At 37.3% G+C, this 16,301-nt stretch overlaps 1 protein-coding gene across 5 annotated transcripts in view; it reads left to right on the plus strand.

Annotated features, from left to right (window-relative positions):
* The window catches only part of LOC113416487 (sodium channel protein type 1 subunit alpha), a 100,424-nt gene that overhangs the window by 49,145 nt on the left and 34,978 nt on the right, over positions 1 to 16,301 (plus strand). For 3 of the 5 annotated variants that reach the window (XM_026674375.2, XM_087949796.1, XM_087949795.1), the window contains 9 exons: positions 492 to 555; positions 1,765 to 1,906; positions 2,054 to 2,260; positions 5,404 to 5,703; positions 6,891 to 7,271; positions 8,647 to 8,779; positions 10,143 to 10,381; positions 14,079 to 14,252; positions 15,023 to 15,379. In XM_026674375.2, the coding sequence (XP_026530160.2) occupies positions 492 to 555; positions 1,765 to 1,906; positions 2,054 to 2,260; positions 5,404 to 5,703; positions 6,891 to 7,271; positions 8,647 to 8,779; positions 10,143 to 10,381; positions 14,079 to 14,252; positions 15,023 to 15,379 (1,997 nt within the window). The remainder of the gene's footprint in view (positions 1 to 491; positions 556 to 1,764; positions 1,907 to 2,053; positions 2,261 to 5,403; positions 5,704 to 6,890; positions 7,272 to 8,646; positions 8,780 to 10,142; positions 10,382 to 14,078; positions 14,253 to 15,022; positions 15,380 to 16,301) is intronic. The other 2 variants (XM_087949799.1, XM_087949798.1) reach the window with 1 other exon arrangement.

The following is a 16,301-nucleotide window of genomic DNA, read 5'->3' on the forward strand; positions in this document are numbered from 1 at the left end:
AACAGTTACATCTTCCAAATGGGTTTACAACAGTTAAGAGGACCAGATCTGCAAAGTCTGAGAAGTTTTCTTTTGCCTCTTAAGTATCACTGCATTTAAATCAATTTGTCTAGTCTCTGAGTGCTTTGCTTTTCTAGTTGGAGAACAAAGTGCAGGTATCATTGGCTTCTTGCTACTATGAAATTAAGCTTGCAAGACCTCTCTTGAATGGAACATATGCAGGTAGAACCACTTGTAGGCCATAAAAATTGTAATGGTCCCTGTGAGTTAGTTTTATATCATGTCCTCATTTAAATCATTCAACCTTATCTAATTTTTGAGTTCCTTGTTCAGTCCTTCTGCACAGGCAACTGTTACAATTAGGCATTATTACTTAACTACTGTTTGCATAGGAACTGCTGGTAAGAATTGCAGGAATGAAGGGTCATTGGGCAAAGTAGATATAGATTAGGTTAGGATTGCTAACTTTTTCATTTTTTTTATTCACACAGATAATTTTTATTTTTTGGAAGGACAAAATGATGCTTTGCTTTGTGGTAACAGTACTGATGCAGGGTAAGACCTATTATCAAACTTTTAAAACAGCTACAACAGGTTTACAACAGGCCTGTGCATTATAATTGATTTAACATATGTTCTGCCTTATACATTGGGGCTAATTTGCTCAGATACAAGTTTAATGTTTACTAAGGTAAGCTCTATTGTTATTTAATTATGTAGAATTGGAAATAAATAGTTGATTGATTGGTTATGTGCCATCAAGTCATTTTCAATTCCTAGCAACCACATTGATTTTCTCCATGAGTAAATAAATAATAAAGAGACGGAAAAAAAGGTAATTGTGTCATGAAAAATCCAGAATTCCAGTCTGTTCCTGAAGGAGCTATTTCCCATGCAAAATTGCCTCAATAATGAGAAAGAACAAGAAGCATGTATAGGGAGAAAGATGCTTATTAAATATTTGAATATGAATTTATCTAATTTTATATTTTTAAGTAATTTATGAAATGAAAGTCAGTCACTTTTCTCTGAATTAGGAATGTAGATGGCCAGAAAAAGAATTTTTATTGACCAAAACACTGCACAAATAATCAATTTGTGAAAACAATACAATGCATTATTTGAATTATTTGCAAAAAATATGTGTGTTAAAATTGTAAACCAATATGAATAAATTTGAAAAATAAATATTAAGGCAAACTTTAAAAAAATCTATCAGACTAATATAGGAATGGGATTAAGTTGAATTTAGGAATGAAAACATAAGAAATTGAAGGAAATTGAAATAGATACATTAACTGACGCAGCAGAGAAAAGCAGAGTGGTGCAGTGGCTTAGAGTTGGAGCTCTCACCTCAGAATCAGGAGGCTGTGAGTTTGATCCTAGGCAGAGGCAGATATTTCTCTCTCTGGGCACAATGAGATTAAATCTACTGAACAAAACTCCGCATTGGCAACAGGAAGGGCATCCAGCCAGTAAACACTCAGCTCCATTCAGTTGCCCAGACTCCACCAAGGGATTATGGGGTCATTAAAAGAAGATGATGATAACAGATGCATCAGAGAAACATATAATTAAAGGTTCCAGCTTGTTATGAAAATGGGCAGAAAGTGAACAGAAAGATGGGATTCTGCCAGCCCTCTGGGAAAGAAAAGTGTGTCTAGCTCTTCCCTTTATACTCAGCTGTAGACAAGCTTGAATTATGTGCATCTTAGGTATTTCACTAGCATTAATGAATTTATTGTATTTATTTGTTTATTTCAGTCAATGTCCAGAAGGCTATTTTTGCATAAAAGCTGGAAGGAATCCAAACTACGGTTATACAAGTTTTGATACATTCAGCTGGGCCTTCTTGTCTCTCTTTCGACTGATGACTCAGGATTTCTGGGAAAATCTTTATCAGCTGGTGAGAGAGAATTATTTAGGTAGCAATATCTTAAGCATACCAGTTTCAAAAGAATGTCAAATGAGTGATTCAAGCGTAAGTTGGCATGTTGCTTGAGAATCGCATTGATATATTTGTTTTAAAATGTCGACTATTATTTTTTCCCAGACTCTACGTGCTGCTGGCAAAACATACATGATCTTTTTTGTCCTGGTGATTTTCTTGGGTTCTTTCTACCTGATCAACTTGATCCTGGCTGTTGTGGCCATGGCCTATGAAGAGCAGAATCAGGCCACCATGGAAGAAGCTGAGCAGAAAGAGGCAGAGTTCCAGCAGATGCTGGAACAGCTGAAAAAACATCAAGAAGCAGTTCAGGTGTGTGTGTGTGTGTGTGTGTGTGTGTATGCTACTCTTTAAAACATGGATGAGAAACATGCTTTTCCAGATATTGTTGATCTTCAACCACATTCATCAGCCCAGCCAGCATGACCAGTGCTGAGAGTCTATGGCAATTACATTCCAACATCTGGAAAGTCATGCAGCCAAATTGTACAGTTCTCATATTTGCCTACAGGGTTAGAGTTATCCAACAATACTTAATGTTATAACTCCAGTTTACTCACAGAGAAAAAGCCCCAAAATAATAATTCAGAAGCTAGAATTAAAAGGTTAAATTGGCTACAATTAACTCATTTACTGCCTGGAGTCTTCATTAAAAGAAATAAATAGGAGATTTCAACTGAGTTCCAAGTTAATGTTATAACTCACAAAAGAGCTAAAAGAAAGTAATTCTCCTATGTACAACTTGGTGTGCTCATATAAGACTGAAGGTGGTCCTCATTTAGCAAATACAATTACTTCTAGCAAAATGGTCACTAAGCAAACCACATGACAGAGAGAGAGAGAGAGAGAGAGAGAGATTGCAAAGATTGCTGATGGTTAGTTTAGATTTAGATAAAGTCTTCTTGTGCAGCAGTGCCAGGGTTATCTCACCCCAACAGGTATTATTGTCAACTAAGTATACACACTGATTAGAAATTGATTTTTAATTGCTATGTACAACCATTGTATTTATGAATAGTCCCTACTCGACAGTTACTAAATGAGAATTACCTGTACACATTGTTACAAAGCTTGGGCAAAGAAATAAAGAATATTTGACTTGGGGAGAATTCAGCTATGCAATGGAGGCTGTTTGGGACATTATGCATTTCAACTCTTTCCTGTCTCAGTCCAGCAATTTCTGCTTGGTTGTAAAAGGATCAACCCTTTTTCTAGCCCCAGGAAAGAGAGGAGCTGGGATAAAATGAGACTGGTACATGATTCAAAACTCTCCTCTCTCCCTCTGGATTTGTGGATTGAGAGTGTTCTCAGCCTGCTTAAGATGAGATATGTATTCTCTCTCTGTTTGCAGTTTGTGCAAGTTGCAGATACAGCAGTATTTTCCCCTGGAAGCAAATCACCTTTGTTTTAATAAAACTTTTGTTACCTAAGTGTCCACTGGGATTGTAATAGTGCAGCTGGTTTGCATAGCTTTATACGTATATGTGCAAAATGATATACTTTATGTACATGTACTCCAACCTAAATATATCCTACAGGGAGTTAAAAAGTGCTTGCTTCTTAATATATATGTTTTGGGTTTCAATCCTAATAATTTACTAAGTGCCATTTTTACACAGGCCTATTCATGGGCAACTATTCATCGTTGTTACCAGTGCCAGTTAGCTGGAAGTGGGGAGTAAGTTATCATTTTAAAGTCCAATTGTCCCAGCTCAGGTGTTTGTGACAGGACCTTGGAATACTCATCTCTAATGATCTAAGTGCTAGAGCCCACTGCAACTACATAGCCAAAAAGGCATTAAGAGTTGTTAACCTAATCCTACGTAGCTTTTTCTCTGGTAATATCACACTACTAACCAGAGCATACAAAACATTTGCTAGACCAATACTCGAATACAGTTCATCAGTCTGGAACCCTCATTACGTATCTGATATTAGCACAATTGAGAAAGTCCAGAAATATTTCACAAGAAGAGTTCTCCACTCCTCTACTCGTTGTAGAATACCTTATGCCACCAGACTTGAAATTCTAGAACTAGAAAACCTTGAATTACGCCGTCTTCGGTCTGACTTAAGCATGGTATATAAAATCATACATTGCAATGTCCTACCTGTCAATGAATACTTCAGCTTCAACCATAACAACACAAGAGCACACAATAGATACAAACTCAAAGTAAACCGCACCAAACTTGATTGCAGGAAATACGACCTCAGCAACAGAGTGGTCAACGTCTGGAATACTCTACCCGACTCTGTAGTCTCTTCCCAAACCCCAAAAACTTTAACCTTAGACTGTCTACTATTGACCTCACCCCTTTCCTAAGAGGCCTGTAGGGGGCGTGCATAAGCGCACCAACGTGCCTACCGTCCCCTGTCCTATTGTTTCTCTTATTCTTTTATTTTTCTTATATGTATTTCATGTATTCACAACTATGTATACGCTTATACTTATTATCTTGTAAACAATTGGCAAATCAAATAAATAAATAAAATAAATAAATAAATTAATTAATAAATAAAGTTAAACAGGCTCTGCTGGTTGATTGGCTTTACTATTGTTTTTTTTTTTTTTTTGTTGTAACCTGGAATTGATTTTTGTGTCCTCGGCCCTTCATGATGTGGTTTGTGGTTCTAATTATTGTTGGTTTTAATTCTTGTGTGCAGCCCAGAGCCATTGTTTTGGGATGGGTGGCCACATAAATTGACTAAGCAAATAAGCCTATCGATGCTGGGAGAACTTGAATGCTGTCCTACTTCCTAGCAAAAACTACGTGGCTCCTTTTATTACTGAGCATCTAGGCAATTTAAACAGACATGCAATTAAAATTCACTGAAAGCATTCAAACAGTAAATGAGGAATCTTAAATTTAAAATGCGATTAAAATAAAACCGAACCAGATGAAGAGGGAGACAGCAAAATGTGCACAGGAAGGAGCTGGAGTGGTTCTCTGATCCATTAGCCATCTCTAAAGTGCCATGCCTGCATTGGGGCCTCAGGCTAGTTGACCCAGCCATGCTTTCAGTGGCTTTTGGAAGGCCAAAAGGGTGGGTGCACATTTTAAGTGACAGAAACCTGGTTCTTCAGTTGTATGAAAAAGGAGATCATCTAAATATGGATCTAGGGTGGGGATACCTGGCTTAGCTAAGTAGGTAGAGAACTTGAACTGGAACTCTTTGTGTCATAAATGCCTTTTTCATTTCTTGCATTTTTATCTGGTTTTAAAAAAGACCACATAGCATACATTTCTTAAATGAGACAAACGAATGAAATACGGTAATATTTTAAGTGTAAGTGCAAGACAATAAATATTCTTTTTGTTTTTGTTTTAATCTAAATATTATATTATGCAATGTTTTTTTTTTCCTTGCGGATTGTTCATGTTAAAATGAAGAAAGCTGCTCTTTTCATAAGACCAATAAAATATACCAATGCTACTAATCCTTCCTGGCAGGCAGTGGCGATTGCTGCAGCAGCTGCATCCGCAGAATCTAAAGATCCCAGCGCAGGCGGTGGAATGGGGGAACATTCAGAAAGCTCATCTGAAACATCAAAATTGAGCTCCAAGAGTGCCAAAGAAAGAAGAAATAGAAGGAAGAAGAGAAAACAAAAAGAACAATCTGGTGGAGAGGAAAAAGATGAAGATGAATTTCACAGATCTGAATCTGAAGACAGTATCAGGAGAAAAGGTTGCCGATTCTCTATTGAAGGGAATAGGTTAACGTTAGAACGGAAGCATTCTTCTCCCCATCAGGTAAACTGTGACAACTATAGAACTGGAGCATTATTGTCTCTGGAAAAAAGTACAGTCTTACTGTTCTATTCTGGAAGGGACTGATCTTTTACAAAACAACACTTTTGTTCATTCATGTTTCCTACTGGGAGGTTGAAAGCTTTTATTCTTAAGTCTAGGGTAAGTGTTTGAGAGCAGTGGTCCCCAACCTTTCTGGCTTGGAGGCCTGGCGTGGGGAGGGAAGAGCAGATGGCTTTGTGCGAGTGACAGGAAGTGGAGTTTTACGTGCAACCACAAGCTCCCGTTGCTTGTGTGAGTGGAGCTTCGTGAGCATGTGCGTGCTCGCCGCTTGTATGGACTGGTTCCAAATGGGCCGTGACTTGGAAGTGGGCCACAGCCTGGGGGTTGGAGACCCTTGTTTTAGAGAGTTAATTTTTCATGAAATGAAAAGTTTACAGAGTAGTTGAAAACATTATTTGAAATACCGTACTAAGGGTTTACACTAACCCCTAATAATTTTGTCATGTTTCTTATGGTCCAATCATGAAGTCATGAAACTTACAAAGTCTACTTTGGTGATAAATTCAGTGGCAACAGATTATAATCCTTAACATTAGTATCAAAGAGATACATTGTATTGCAGGCAAATAATTTTAAATATTGAGAATCAAGATAACCCAAGGCCTTCACAGAGATAGTGGAAGGCAATATTTTAATTTATATCAATGAGCTGGAAACTTCCTCTTCAAAAAGCTTATTTACATTTTTTAAAATCCAACAAGTCTGTAGTACCCTGACCGTTTTCTATTTTTGCAAAAGAGATATTCAGCTCGATATTTAGTTAGAAGAATAACTAAATCACATTTAATTAAATGGCCTTATTCCCAAGTAAGCATGGATAAAATTTGAGGCCCTAGCACAGATAGTTAACTAATTTTAATCTCAGGTATTTGGGAAGCAGAGTTTTAATACTGAATTGTTGGATATTTGAAGGTTTTTGTCTCAAGTTTCTCTCTTTCAGTAGCAGCAACTCAGTGAAATGCAAAGATAGGAACTCTTAGAGCAAAATCTATCGTAAAAAAAACCTGTCTGAGATTATATTTGCATTCTGTATGTATACATGGAGAAGAGAATCCTTTCTTTTTATTGGTGAAGGTCAGGACTTAGATGGTTTTGCTAACTTTCTATCCATTTGTCTTTTCTTACAGTCTTTGTTGAGCATGCGTGGCTCGCTATTTTCCCCAAGGCGCAACAGCAGAACAAGCCTTTTCAGCTTCAGAGGTAGAGCAAAGGATATAGGATCAGAGAATGACTTTGCTGATGATGAACACAGCACTTTTGAAGATAATGATAGCAGAAGAGATTCTCTTTTTGTGCCGCGCAGACATGGGGAACGGCGCAACAGTAACATTAGTCAGGCCAGTAGGTCATCCAGGATGCTGGCAGTGTTTCCAGTGAATGGGAAGATGCACAGCACTGTGGATTGCAATGGGGTGGTTTCCTTGGTTGGTGGACCATCTGTTCCTACATCGCCTGTTGGACAGCTTCTGCCAGAGGTGATAATAGATAAACCAGCTACTGATGACAATGTAAGGAAGTTTTAAATAGTTCAGGCATGGTGGCCTTGTCTTAATGCACCAGCCAGTGTTTCTACAGAATGGAATCCCTGGGAATGATCCTTGGTTGGTCAAGCTGTGAATGCTCCTGCATCTTGTAATATTTTTTTTAATCTACTAATAAAATCAGTCTTAAATAATTAATATTTGCAGTACAGTGAAAGAGCAGATGGTTTTGTGTGTTTTACATTCAGAAAAACCTTGCCATATCTTATTTATCTGGCTCTGAATTAATTGTGTCTGGCCAGGAACATCTTTCTCCGTAACCAAAAGGAAGTTAAATCTTTTGATGCCGTATGGATTCTGCCTTGATTGTGAACATTTGATTACATTTTGTCTCATGAACATCATTACAACATACAAACAATATGGCTAAAAGTTCTGGTTCCCCAAACATTGATAAAATCACTCCAAAATTTCACTTTATATATTGAGCATTTTCATGCGTCTTTTAATCTGATGTTTAATCTTTGGCTGATGAAACAAATATATCTAACTGAAATACCATATTAATGTACCTACATTTCAAGTTACAGTGTGTCAAATATGAGTTTTCCTAGACACACATTTTATCTTTCTATATACAAGAAATCAGATCTTTTATGCCAATTTGGAGAAGCATGACAATGCTGGATATTATTTTTCATTTCCTTTGATTAAGCTTGAATGAAAAGCTTGCTGTCCATCTTAAATACAAAAAATAAGCAAGTGACATGTCATTATTTTCCCACATCATCTAATGTTTATTGATAACCTGGAATTTATGCCATAATCCTACATATGGGAAATGTTCACAAGTAAATAATTTATAGCTGATGACTGATCAACTGCAATTTATTTCTTCTCCCACAAAGTGTCATGTTTCTTTTTAGAAAAGGTATGAGGATGTTTATAGAAGATAGCATAAATCTCAACTGTAGTTATATATAGGTGTAAATTTGGCAAGTTTAATATGTTTTCCAAGGCTACAGTCCTACGCAGTGGATGCAAATCTCAATGAAATTCAGGTTGAAATGGATAGGTAAGTGGGATTTTGCAAAACTACCAAGGATAAACAAAACAGGTTGAGAAATAAATTTGAAACAATCATAGAAAGTTTCTCGAGGATCATTTGGGAAGGATAACAATGAAGTTGTCAAAATGAAAACACGTTTCTTACAACTGTCTAAAAATGTACTGAATACCAGGTTAATAATTCAATAAGTAGCAAATGTTTGGCATGAAAAACTAAACATAATTCAAAAGCATGGTGCATGTGGGTCTTCAAAATAAGAGATTCTTTGTATGACTTGTTATCTTGAAGTGCCATTTTCAGGGTGATCTTACATTGTACCCTCTGGTTTTTCAGGCCACAACAACAGAAACAGAATTGAAAAAAAGAAGGTCGAGTTCTTTCCATATTTCTATGGACTTTTTGGAAGACCCCACACTAAGAGAAAGAGCCATGAGTGTGGCTAGTATACTCACAAACACCATGGAAGGTATAGATGTAGTGATGGCAAGAGATTCAGCTAACAAGGGGTTCACTTTTTTAAATCTGGGGTCGGGATCAGGGGTGGGATTAAAATTTTGTAACAACCGGTTCTCTGGGTGTGGCTGGGTGGGCATGGCTATGTGACGGTGGGTGTGGCTTTTTGCAGCACCCCCCCCCCTTTTTGGGCCTTCTGGGCCTCAGGGAAGCCTCCTGGGGGGTTGTTTTTGCTCCCAGAAGGCTTCCCTGGGGCCCAGGAAGGTGTGTGTGTCATGCAGCGATTTGCTGGTCTCCAAACTGCATAGAATCATAACAACCAGTTCTATAAAGAACTGGTCTGAACCGTTAGAATTCCACCCGTGGTCGGGATGATCAAACAAATCAGATGCAAAACTGAACACATAGGCAAAAATATAAGGAATAACCATTATTTTTTTACAAGTGATTTTATTGGGGGGCGGGAATCCTACATTCTGTAATAACAATAGCAAGGTTCAATAATATAAGAACAATTCATGTTTCTGGTTCCAAGCAGTACCAATCTTTAAACAGACCTCCATAGTGACTAACATAGGAGTTGCCTCATCATATATGAATTTCTATAGTATGTGAATGGTTTCATTGGAAGACCTCTTCTGGACTATACCAAATTCCAGTATTCTGTGTTTTATAATGATCATCAGATGTCTTTGGGAAGCGCACAACCAAGTTTTGATTATAATAGTTCTCCCCACTAATGTTCCCTGGCAAGCCAATGTCATGGTTCTCATGTAAATAGTCATTATGGCTAATACACATAAAGGAGTTTATTTTCCACAAATTTAATTCCTTTTTAAAGCCATCAGAGCTAGAGACCATGTTGATGGCACCAAATTCTGTAGTTGCCTATCCTGAATTTTCTTCTAATCAGTTTTCTCTGGTGATCCTGGGTTTTACTATTGAAGAGAATAATACAATAATAATGTTTACTTATACTTTTGCATCTATTCTCCTCATAACTTTTTTAAACTAATCCCATCCAAAATTGTAGTGTTTCTTAACAAAGAAGTTATCTTGATATTTACATAATTGTTTGATTTTTATTATCTGCTTTCTAATTTTAGAGATTCCTTTTTTAAATACGGTGATCTGAATTGAAGACATGGCAATGAGACTCTAGGCCTGCATCTTGAGAATTAACTTTCTTTTAAGTAGAAATAGAGTAGTAAAACTGTTTATATTATATTTCTTACATGTGCAAAACTCACTTCCAATAGAACTGAATCTTCGTCTTTTTTCTTTATTTATACTTAAAAGTTGAAAAAACAAAACCAATAAAAGATAACTTTTTGCTTTGTGTTACAATGATAACTTTTCATTTTGTTTTTAAACAGAACTTGAAGAGTCACGACAGAAGTGCCCACCTTGCTGGTACAAATTTTCAAACCTTTTCTTAATCTGGGACTGCTGCCCGTGTTGGCTGAAACTAAAGCATGTTGTTAACATCATAGTGATGGATCCATTTGTTGACCTTGCTATTACAATTTGCATTGTTTTAAATACGTTGTTCATGGCAATGGAACATTACCCAATGACAGAAAGATTTGCGGAAGTCCTTAATGTTGGAAACTTGGTGAGCTTGAATATTGTACCTTTAATTAATGTTTCTTCTAATGATGTTGCTAATAACAGCACTAGGTAAAGAGTTAAAATCTCTTTAAAAAAAAAGAAATGAGTGGTCTTAATTCAGTGGTGGGATTCAAATAATTTAACAACTGGTTCTCTGCCCTAATGACCAGCTGGGTAGGCATGGCTGGGTGGTCATGTGACTGGGTGGACATGACCAACTCAACATCACTCCGGTCGAGGGGCACCTTGCCTCACCAGGCGTCTACTTGCCACGCCTGGCCACGCCTCACTCTTCCCCTCCCAGCCAGTCCTTGTCACACCCGGCCTTTCCTTTCCTTGACTTACAACTACAATTGAGCCCAAAATTTATGTTGCTAAGTGAGAAATTTATTAAGTGAATGTTCTTGTCATGACTTTTCTTGTCACATTTGTTAAGCGAACCACTGCATTTGTTAAGTTAGTAACATGGCTGGCAAATCTGGCCTCCCCATTGACTTTGCTTGTCAGAAGGTTGAAAAGGGGGACCACATGATCCTGGGAGACTACAACCACCATAAATGTGAGACAGTTATCAGCCATCTGAATTTTTATCATGTGGGAATGCTGCAATGGTTGTAAGTGTGAATAATAGTCATAAGTCACTTTTTAAAGTGCCATTGTCACTAAATGAACTGTTATAAGTCAAGGATTACCTGTATAAAAATACAAAAAGCTTCTTTGCTTGCAAAAAGCTGCCCTAAATACCAAACATTAGATTAAAAATGGGGGAATATACAGTGAAGATCAATGAGTCACAGCCATCATGGAAACCTAAACCATTCTGTCTGAATACTTTTCTTTTCATCAGCAATACCTGCAACCTGGAGTTACAAATCAGGCTGGTTGTCAGAGCATCTTAAGGAATTAAACTAGTTAAAATGCAATGATAACTATGAGCAAGCCAACTCTTGCTCATAAAACGTAACCCTTTAGCAGGGGCTGCCACAAAGAAGAGGGAGTCAAGCTATTCTCCAAAGCACCTGAGGGCAGGACAAGAAGCAATGGGTGGAAACTAATCAAGGAGAGAAGCAACCCAGAACTAAGGAGGAATTTCCTAGCAGTTAGAACAATTAATCAGTGGAACAACTGGCCTCCAGAAGTTATGGGATTGCCCCCTCCTCTTATGGAAGAGGCAAGGAGTGGCTTCAGCCGTATTGCCACTTGGGAGGGGATTCAGCCATGTTGGAAATACACGCCAAAAAGACAGTGCCAGGAACCACTAAAGCAGTGTAAGAAGCTTAAAAAAACTCCTCCACTTTAAAAAAGTCAAGCCCCTGAATAAAACGGGAAAAAAACCTCCAGAGAATCCGCTCAGGCGACAGAAAGTCTGGGCGTACTGTCAAGATCCATTAAGAAACGTTACAATGTAACAGTTGTAACTGCAGAGGCAGTTTCTGAAAATACTTAAGCAATAAAGATAAGCAGGATTAGACTAGAAACAACACACAGAGGCAGACTAGAATGTCTCCTTCTTGCCTTCCTGACAGGATTAACCGCTTAAGGTGGGAAAAACAAAAGGCTGTTGGAAGATTTCTTCCAACAGGCAGTTTTCCAAACTGCTCAGAAAATTAACAACCAGTTCTCCTGAACCTGTGAGAACCGGCTGAATCCCACCACTGTCTTAATTATGGATAGATATGGCTGGTAATATACAGGTGAAACTCAAAAAATTAGAATATCATGCAAAAGTTCATTTATTTCAGTAATGCAACTTAAAAGGTGAAACTAATATATGAGATAGACTCATTACATGCAAAGCAGCATAGTTCTAGCTGTGATGTGTCATAATTGAGATGATTATGGCTTACAGCTCATGAAAACCCCAAATCCGCAATCTCAGAAAATTAGAATATTGTGAAAAGGTTCAATATTCTAGGCTCAAAGTGTCCCACTCTAATCAGCTAATGAAGCCATAACACCTGCAAAGGGTTCCTGAGCCTTTAAATGGTCTCTCAGTCTGGTTCAGTAGGAAGCACAATCATGGGAAAGACTGCTGACCTGACAGTTGTGCACAAAACCATCATTGACATCCTCCACAAGGAGGGAAAGCCTCAAAAGGTAATTGTAAAAGAAATTGGATGTTCCCAAAGTGCTGTATCAAAGCTCATTAATAGAAAGTTATGTGGAAGGGAAAAATGTGGAAGAAAAAGATGCACAAGCAGCAGGGATGACCGCAGCCTGGAGAGGATTGTCAGGAAAAGGCCATTCAAACGTGTTGGGGACTTTCACAAGGAGTGGACTGAGGCTGGAGTCAGTGCATCAAGAGCCACCACACACAGATTGATCCTGGACATGGGCTTCAAATGTCGTATTCCTCTTGTCAAGCCACTCCTGGACAACAAACAACGTCAGAAGCATCTTACCTGGGCTACAGAAAAACAGAACTGGTCTGTTGCTCAGTGGTCCAAAGTCCTCTTTTCTGATGAGAGAAACTTTTGCATCCCATTTGGAAACCAAGGACCCAGAGTCTGGAGGAAGAATGGAGAGGCACACACTGCAAGATGCTTGAAGTCCAGTGTGAAGTTTCCACAGTCTGTGTTGATTTGGGGAGCCATGTCATCTGCTGGTGTTGGTCCATTGTGCTTCATTAAGTCCAGGGTCAATGCAGCCATCTATCAGGAGATTTTGGAGCACTTCATGCTTCCTTCTGGAGACAAGCTTTATGGAGATGCTGACTTCATTTTCCAGCAGGACTGGGCACCTGCCCACACTGCCAAATCACCAAAACCTGGTTCAATGACCGTGGGATTACTTTGCTTGATTGGCCAGCAAACTCACCTGACCTGAATCCCATAGAGAATCTATGGGGCATTGCCAAGAGAAAGATGAGAGACATGAGACCGAACAATGCAGAAGAGCTGAAGGCCGCTATTAAAATATCCTGGTCTTCCATAACACCACAGCAGTGCCACAGGCTGATAGCTTCCATGCCACGCCGCATTGAGGCAGTAATTGCTGCAAAAGGGGCCCAAACCAAGTACTGAGTACATATGCATGCTTATACTTTTCAGAGGTCCGATATTGTTCTATGTACAATCCTTGTTTTATTGATTGCATGTAATATTCTAATTTTCTGAGATTGTGAATTTGGGGTTTTCATGAGCTGTAAGCCTTCATCACCACAATTATGACAAATCATGGCTTGAACTATCTTATTTTGCATGTAATGAGTCTATCTCATATATTAGTTTCACCTTTTAAGTTGCATTACTGAAATAAATGAACTTTTGCACGATATTCTAATTTTTCGAGTTTCACCTGTACATTGAGTACTGTTTAAAAAAAACAGTATACAGTAATTTTGTGTCCATATATATCAAAATAAGAGAATTTATTTTGTGGTTTGATTTCAGTGTCATAACAAAGGAAGTGAAATAATGTTTTAAAAGAATTTTTAAAATGTAACATATCATAATTATTAAAAGTTGTTTTGGATAGTTGGATAAATCATTGTTCTCTTGTTCAAAATCTCAACAAATTAGTAGCAGAAAAAACCTCATGCAAGTTTCCCGTATCATTCCTTCAATTCCTGGGTGCTGTTTTAAAATGAGATTAAAGAACATAACATGCTTGAAGAAATAATGAATAAGAAAATCAGAATAAATGTATCAAATACATTTGTAAGCTTTTGGAAATTGATAAATCTGCCTGTCACATTTTAGGTTTTCACTGGAATCTTCACAGGAGAAATGGTTCTTAAACTGGTAGCCAAGGATCCATATTATTATTTCCAAGAAGGTTGGAATATTTTTGATGGTTTTATTGTCACCCTTAGTTTGGTCGAACTTGGCCTAGCAAATGTGGAAGGACTCTCAGTTCTCCGATCATTCAGACTGGTAAATTGTTTCATTTAACAAATACAAGTACATGTACATCATCTTTACCCATTCAGGATGCTAAAATTAATTGATTTTGATATTGAACCACAGTTTCGAAACCAAATAGTCTTCTTAATGCTCAACATTCTGAGGCTTGTATCTGATGGCAATCTTTTGTAGAGTCAAATGTCTGGAAGATAGCCATTGCAAATCCTTCAGATCTGCTCCAGAAGGATTGGGACAGTAGTATGGCAAAAAAGGAAATGATACAAAAAATTGTTGAAGAATGGGAAGGTAGCTTGAATTAGTCCAAATATTTTCCATTAATGGAAATCTTTGCTAGAAAAAAGATCATTTAGCAAAAATCTTGATTTTCATCTTCTGATTTTCTGTTGTTTCTCTCAATGGTGGGACTCACTGGATACATATAAAACTAAGATTCTTAGCTTTTTTATTGAAATAGCTTGAATGACATATATGAGCTATATAGTTCAGTAAAAGTTGGTTCACTTTGAAACTAATTATTTGACTTGTATCAGTAAAATCTGTTCATAAAGTTAGTCTTAAATATAAATAGGATTTCAGCTTTAAACTCTTAAATTGTAATGGGGTCTCACTGGAAGAAAATGTATTAAATAGTCTTCATTTTTAAATAATGACGGTTGTATTTCAGTGTTGTAATATGTAAATACCAATTTATTTCAGTGTAATTTGGCTCCATCTGGTTATTTTTAACTAATTTGTCATGCTACTTACTAAACTTTTTTGGCCACTTATTTGTTTTTCAGTTGCGAGTTTTCAAATTGGCTAAATCTTGGCCAACACTAAATATGCTGATCAAAATTATTGGCAATTCTGTTGGTGCTTTGGGAAATCTGACTTTGGTCCTGGCCATCATTGTCTTCATTTTTGCTGTGGTTGGTATGCAGCTCTTTGGTAAAAGCTACAAGGAATGTGTGTGCAAGATCGCAAAAGATTGTGAACTCCCTCGCTGGCATATGAATGACTTTTTCCACTCATTCTTGATTGTGTTCCGAGTTCTTTGTGGAGAATGGATAGAAACCATGTGGGACTGTATGGAGGTTGCAGGTCAAGCCATGTGCCTTACAGTCTTCATGATGGTTATGGTGATTGGAAATTTAGTGGTATGTAATTTTTTTAAAATAAATATTTATTCTAGACCATATTAAGAAGTATTGTCTCTTTAAATCTCTGAAGACACCCTCTTTTCAAATGGAATGACTTTTCATGCAATTGTCAAACATTCATTGAAACACTAGTAGTGTTTGGTAAACAAAAATATATTTGCCAACCTATGAAAATACAGTGATGCTTAAAAGCTTGTGAATCTTTTTGATTTTTCAAACTTTTCCTTGATAAATAAAAGAAGTAGTACAATTATTTTAAAACATCTGTTTAATTGAGTTCTCTTTTAGGTTTAGAAGTTTACAAATTTTTCAAGTTTTAAATTTGTATGGAGAACAGATCACATTTTAGGTTCTATCTGTGCATAAAAGTTGAATATTCAGTACATTTACAAACTTTTAAACACCACTGTAGTTCCCCTCTTGTACAACTTGACTGTTGTTTCTACACTCCTTCAAACTAGGTACTTATTCTGATTAAGATAAATAGGCTATCCATTACTACAATCAAGTTTCAAAGCTGAACAAACACACAAGCATAGAACATTTTTGTTCATGAAGTCAATCTTTCCTTCAAGTTTCACAAATTAGGAGGAAACCTTCAGCAAATGCAATGAGACTCCTTAAGCAGTGATCTTCCAAGGCAATATTACAGAACTTCCATGATCTCAAAGGCAGCTCTGAGTTTTCTGTGATTTAGTCAAAATCAGCTGCCATTTTGGGAGGAGGGTTTCATAAGTGAAATGGATTCCATAAATATCTGTACCTGCTCTACCCTAAGTAAAACTTTGATGTGTGAACCCAGATTGCCTGGATATGTGTATGCATGTGTCCTATTGGTCTTTATCTTGATTAGCGCAGCCTTAAATGTACACATTCTCTCTCTATTTTTATAATGCATGATTCATGAACTAGGTTGTAA

This window comes from Notechis scutatus, chromosome 1, assembly GCF_049901735.1.
Source record: "Notechis scutatus isolate UNSWTSFEM ecotype Mainland chromosome 1, rNotScu1.2, whole genome shotgun sequence".
NCBI lineage: Eukaryota > Metazoa > Chordata > Lepidosauria > Squamata > Elapidae > Notechis > Notechis scutatus.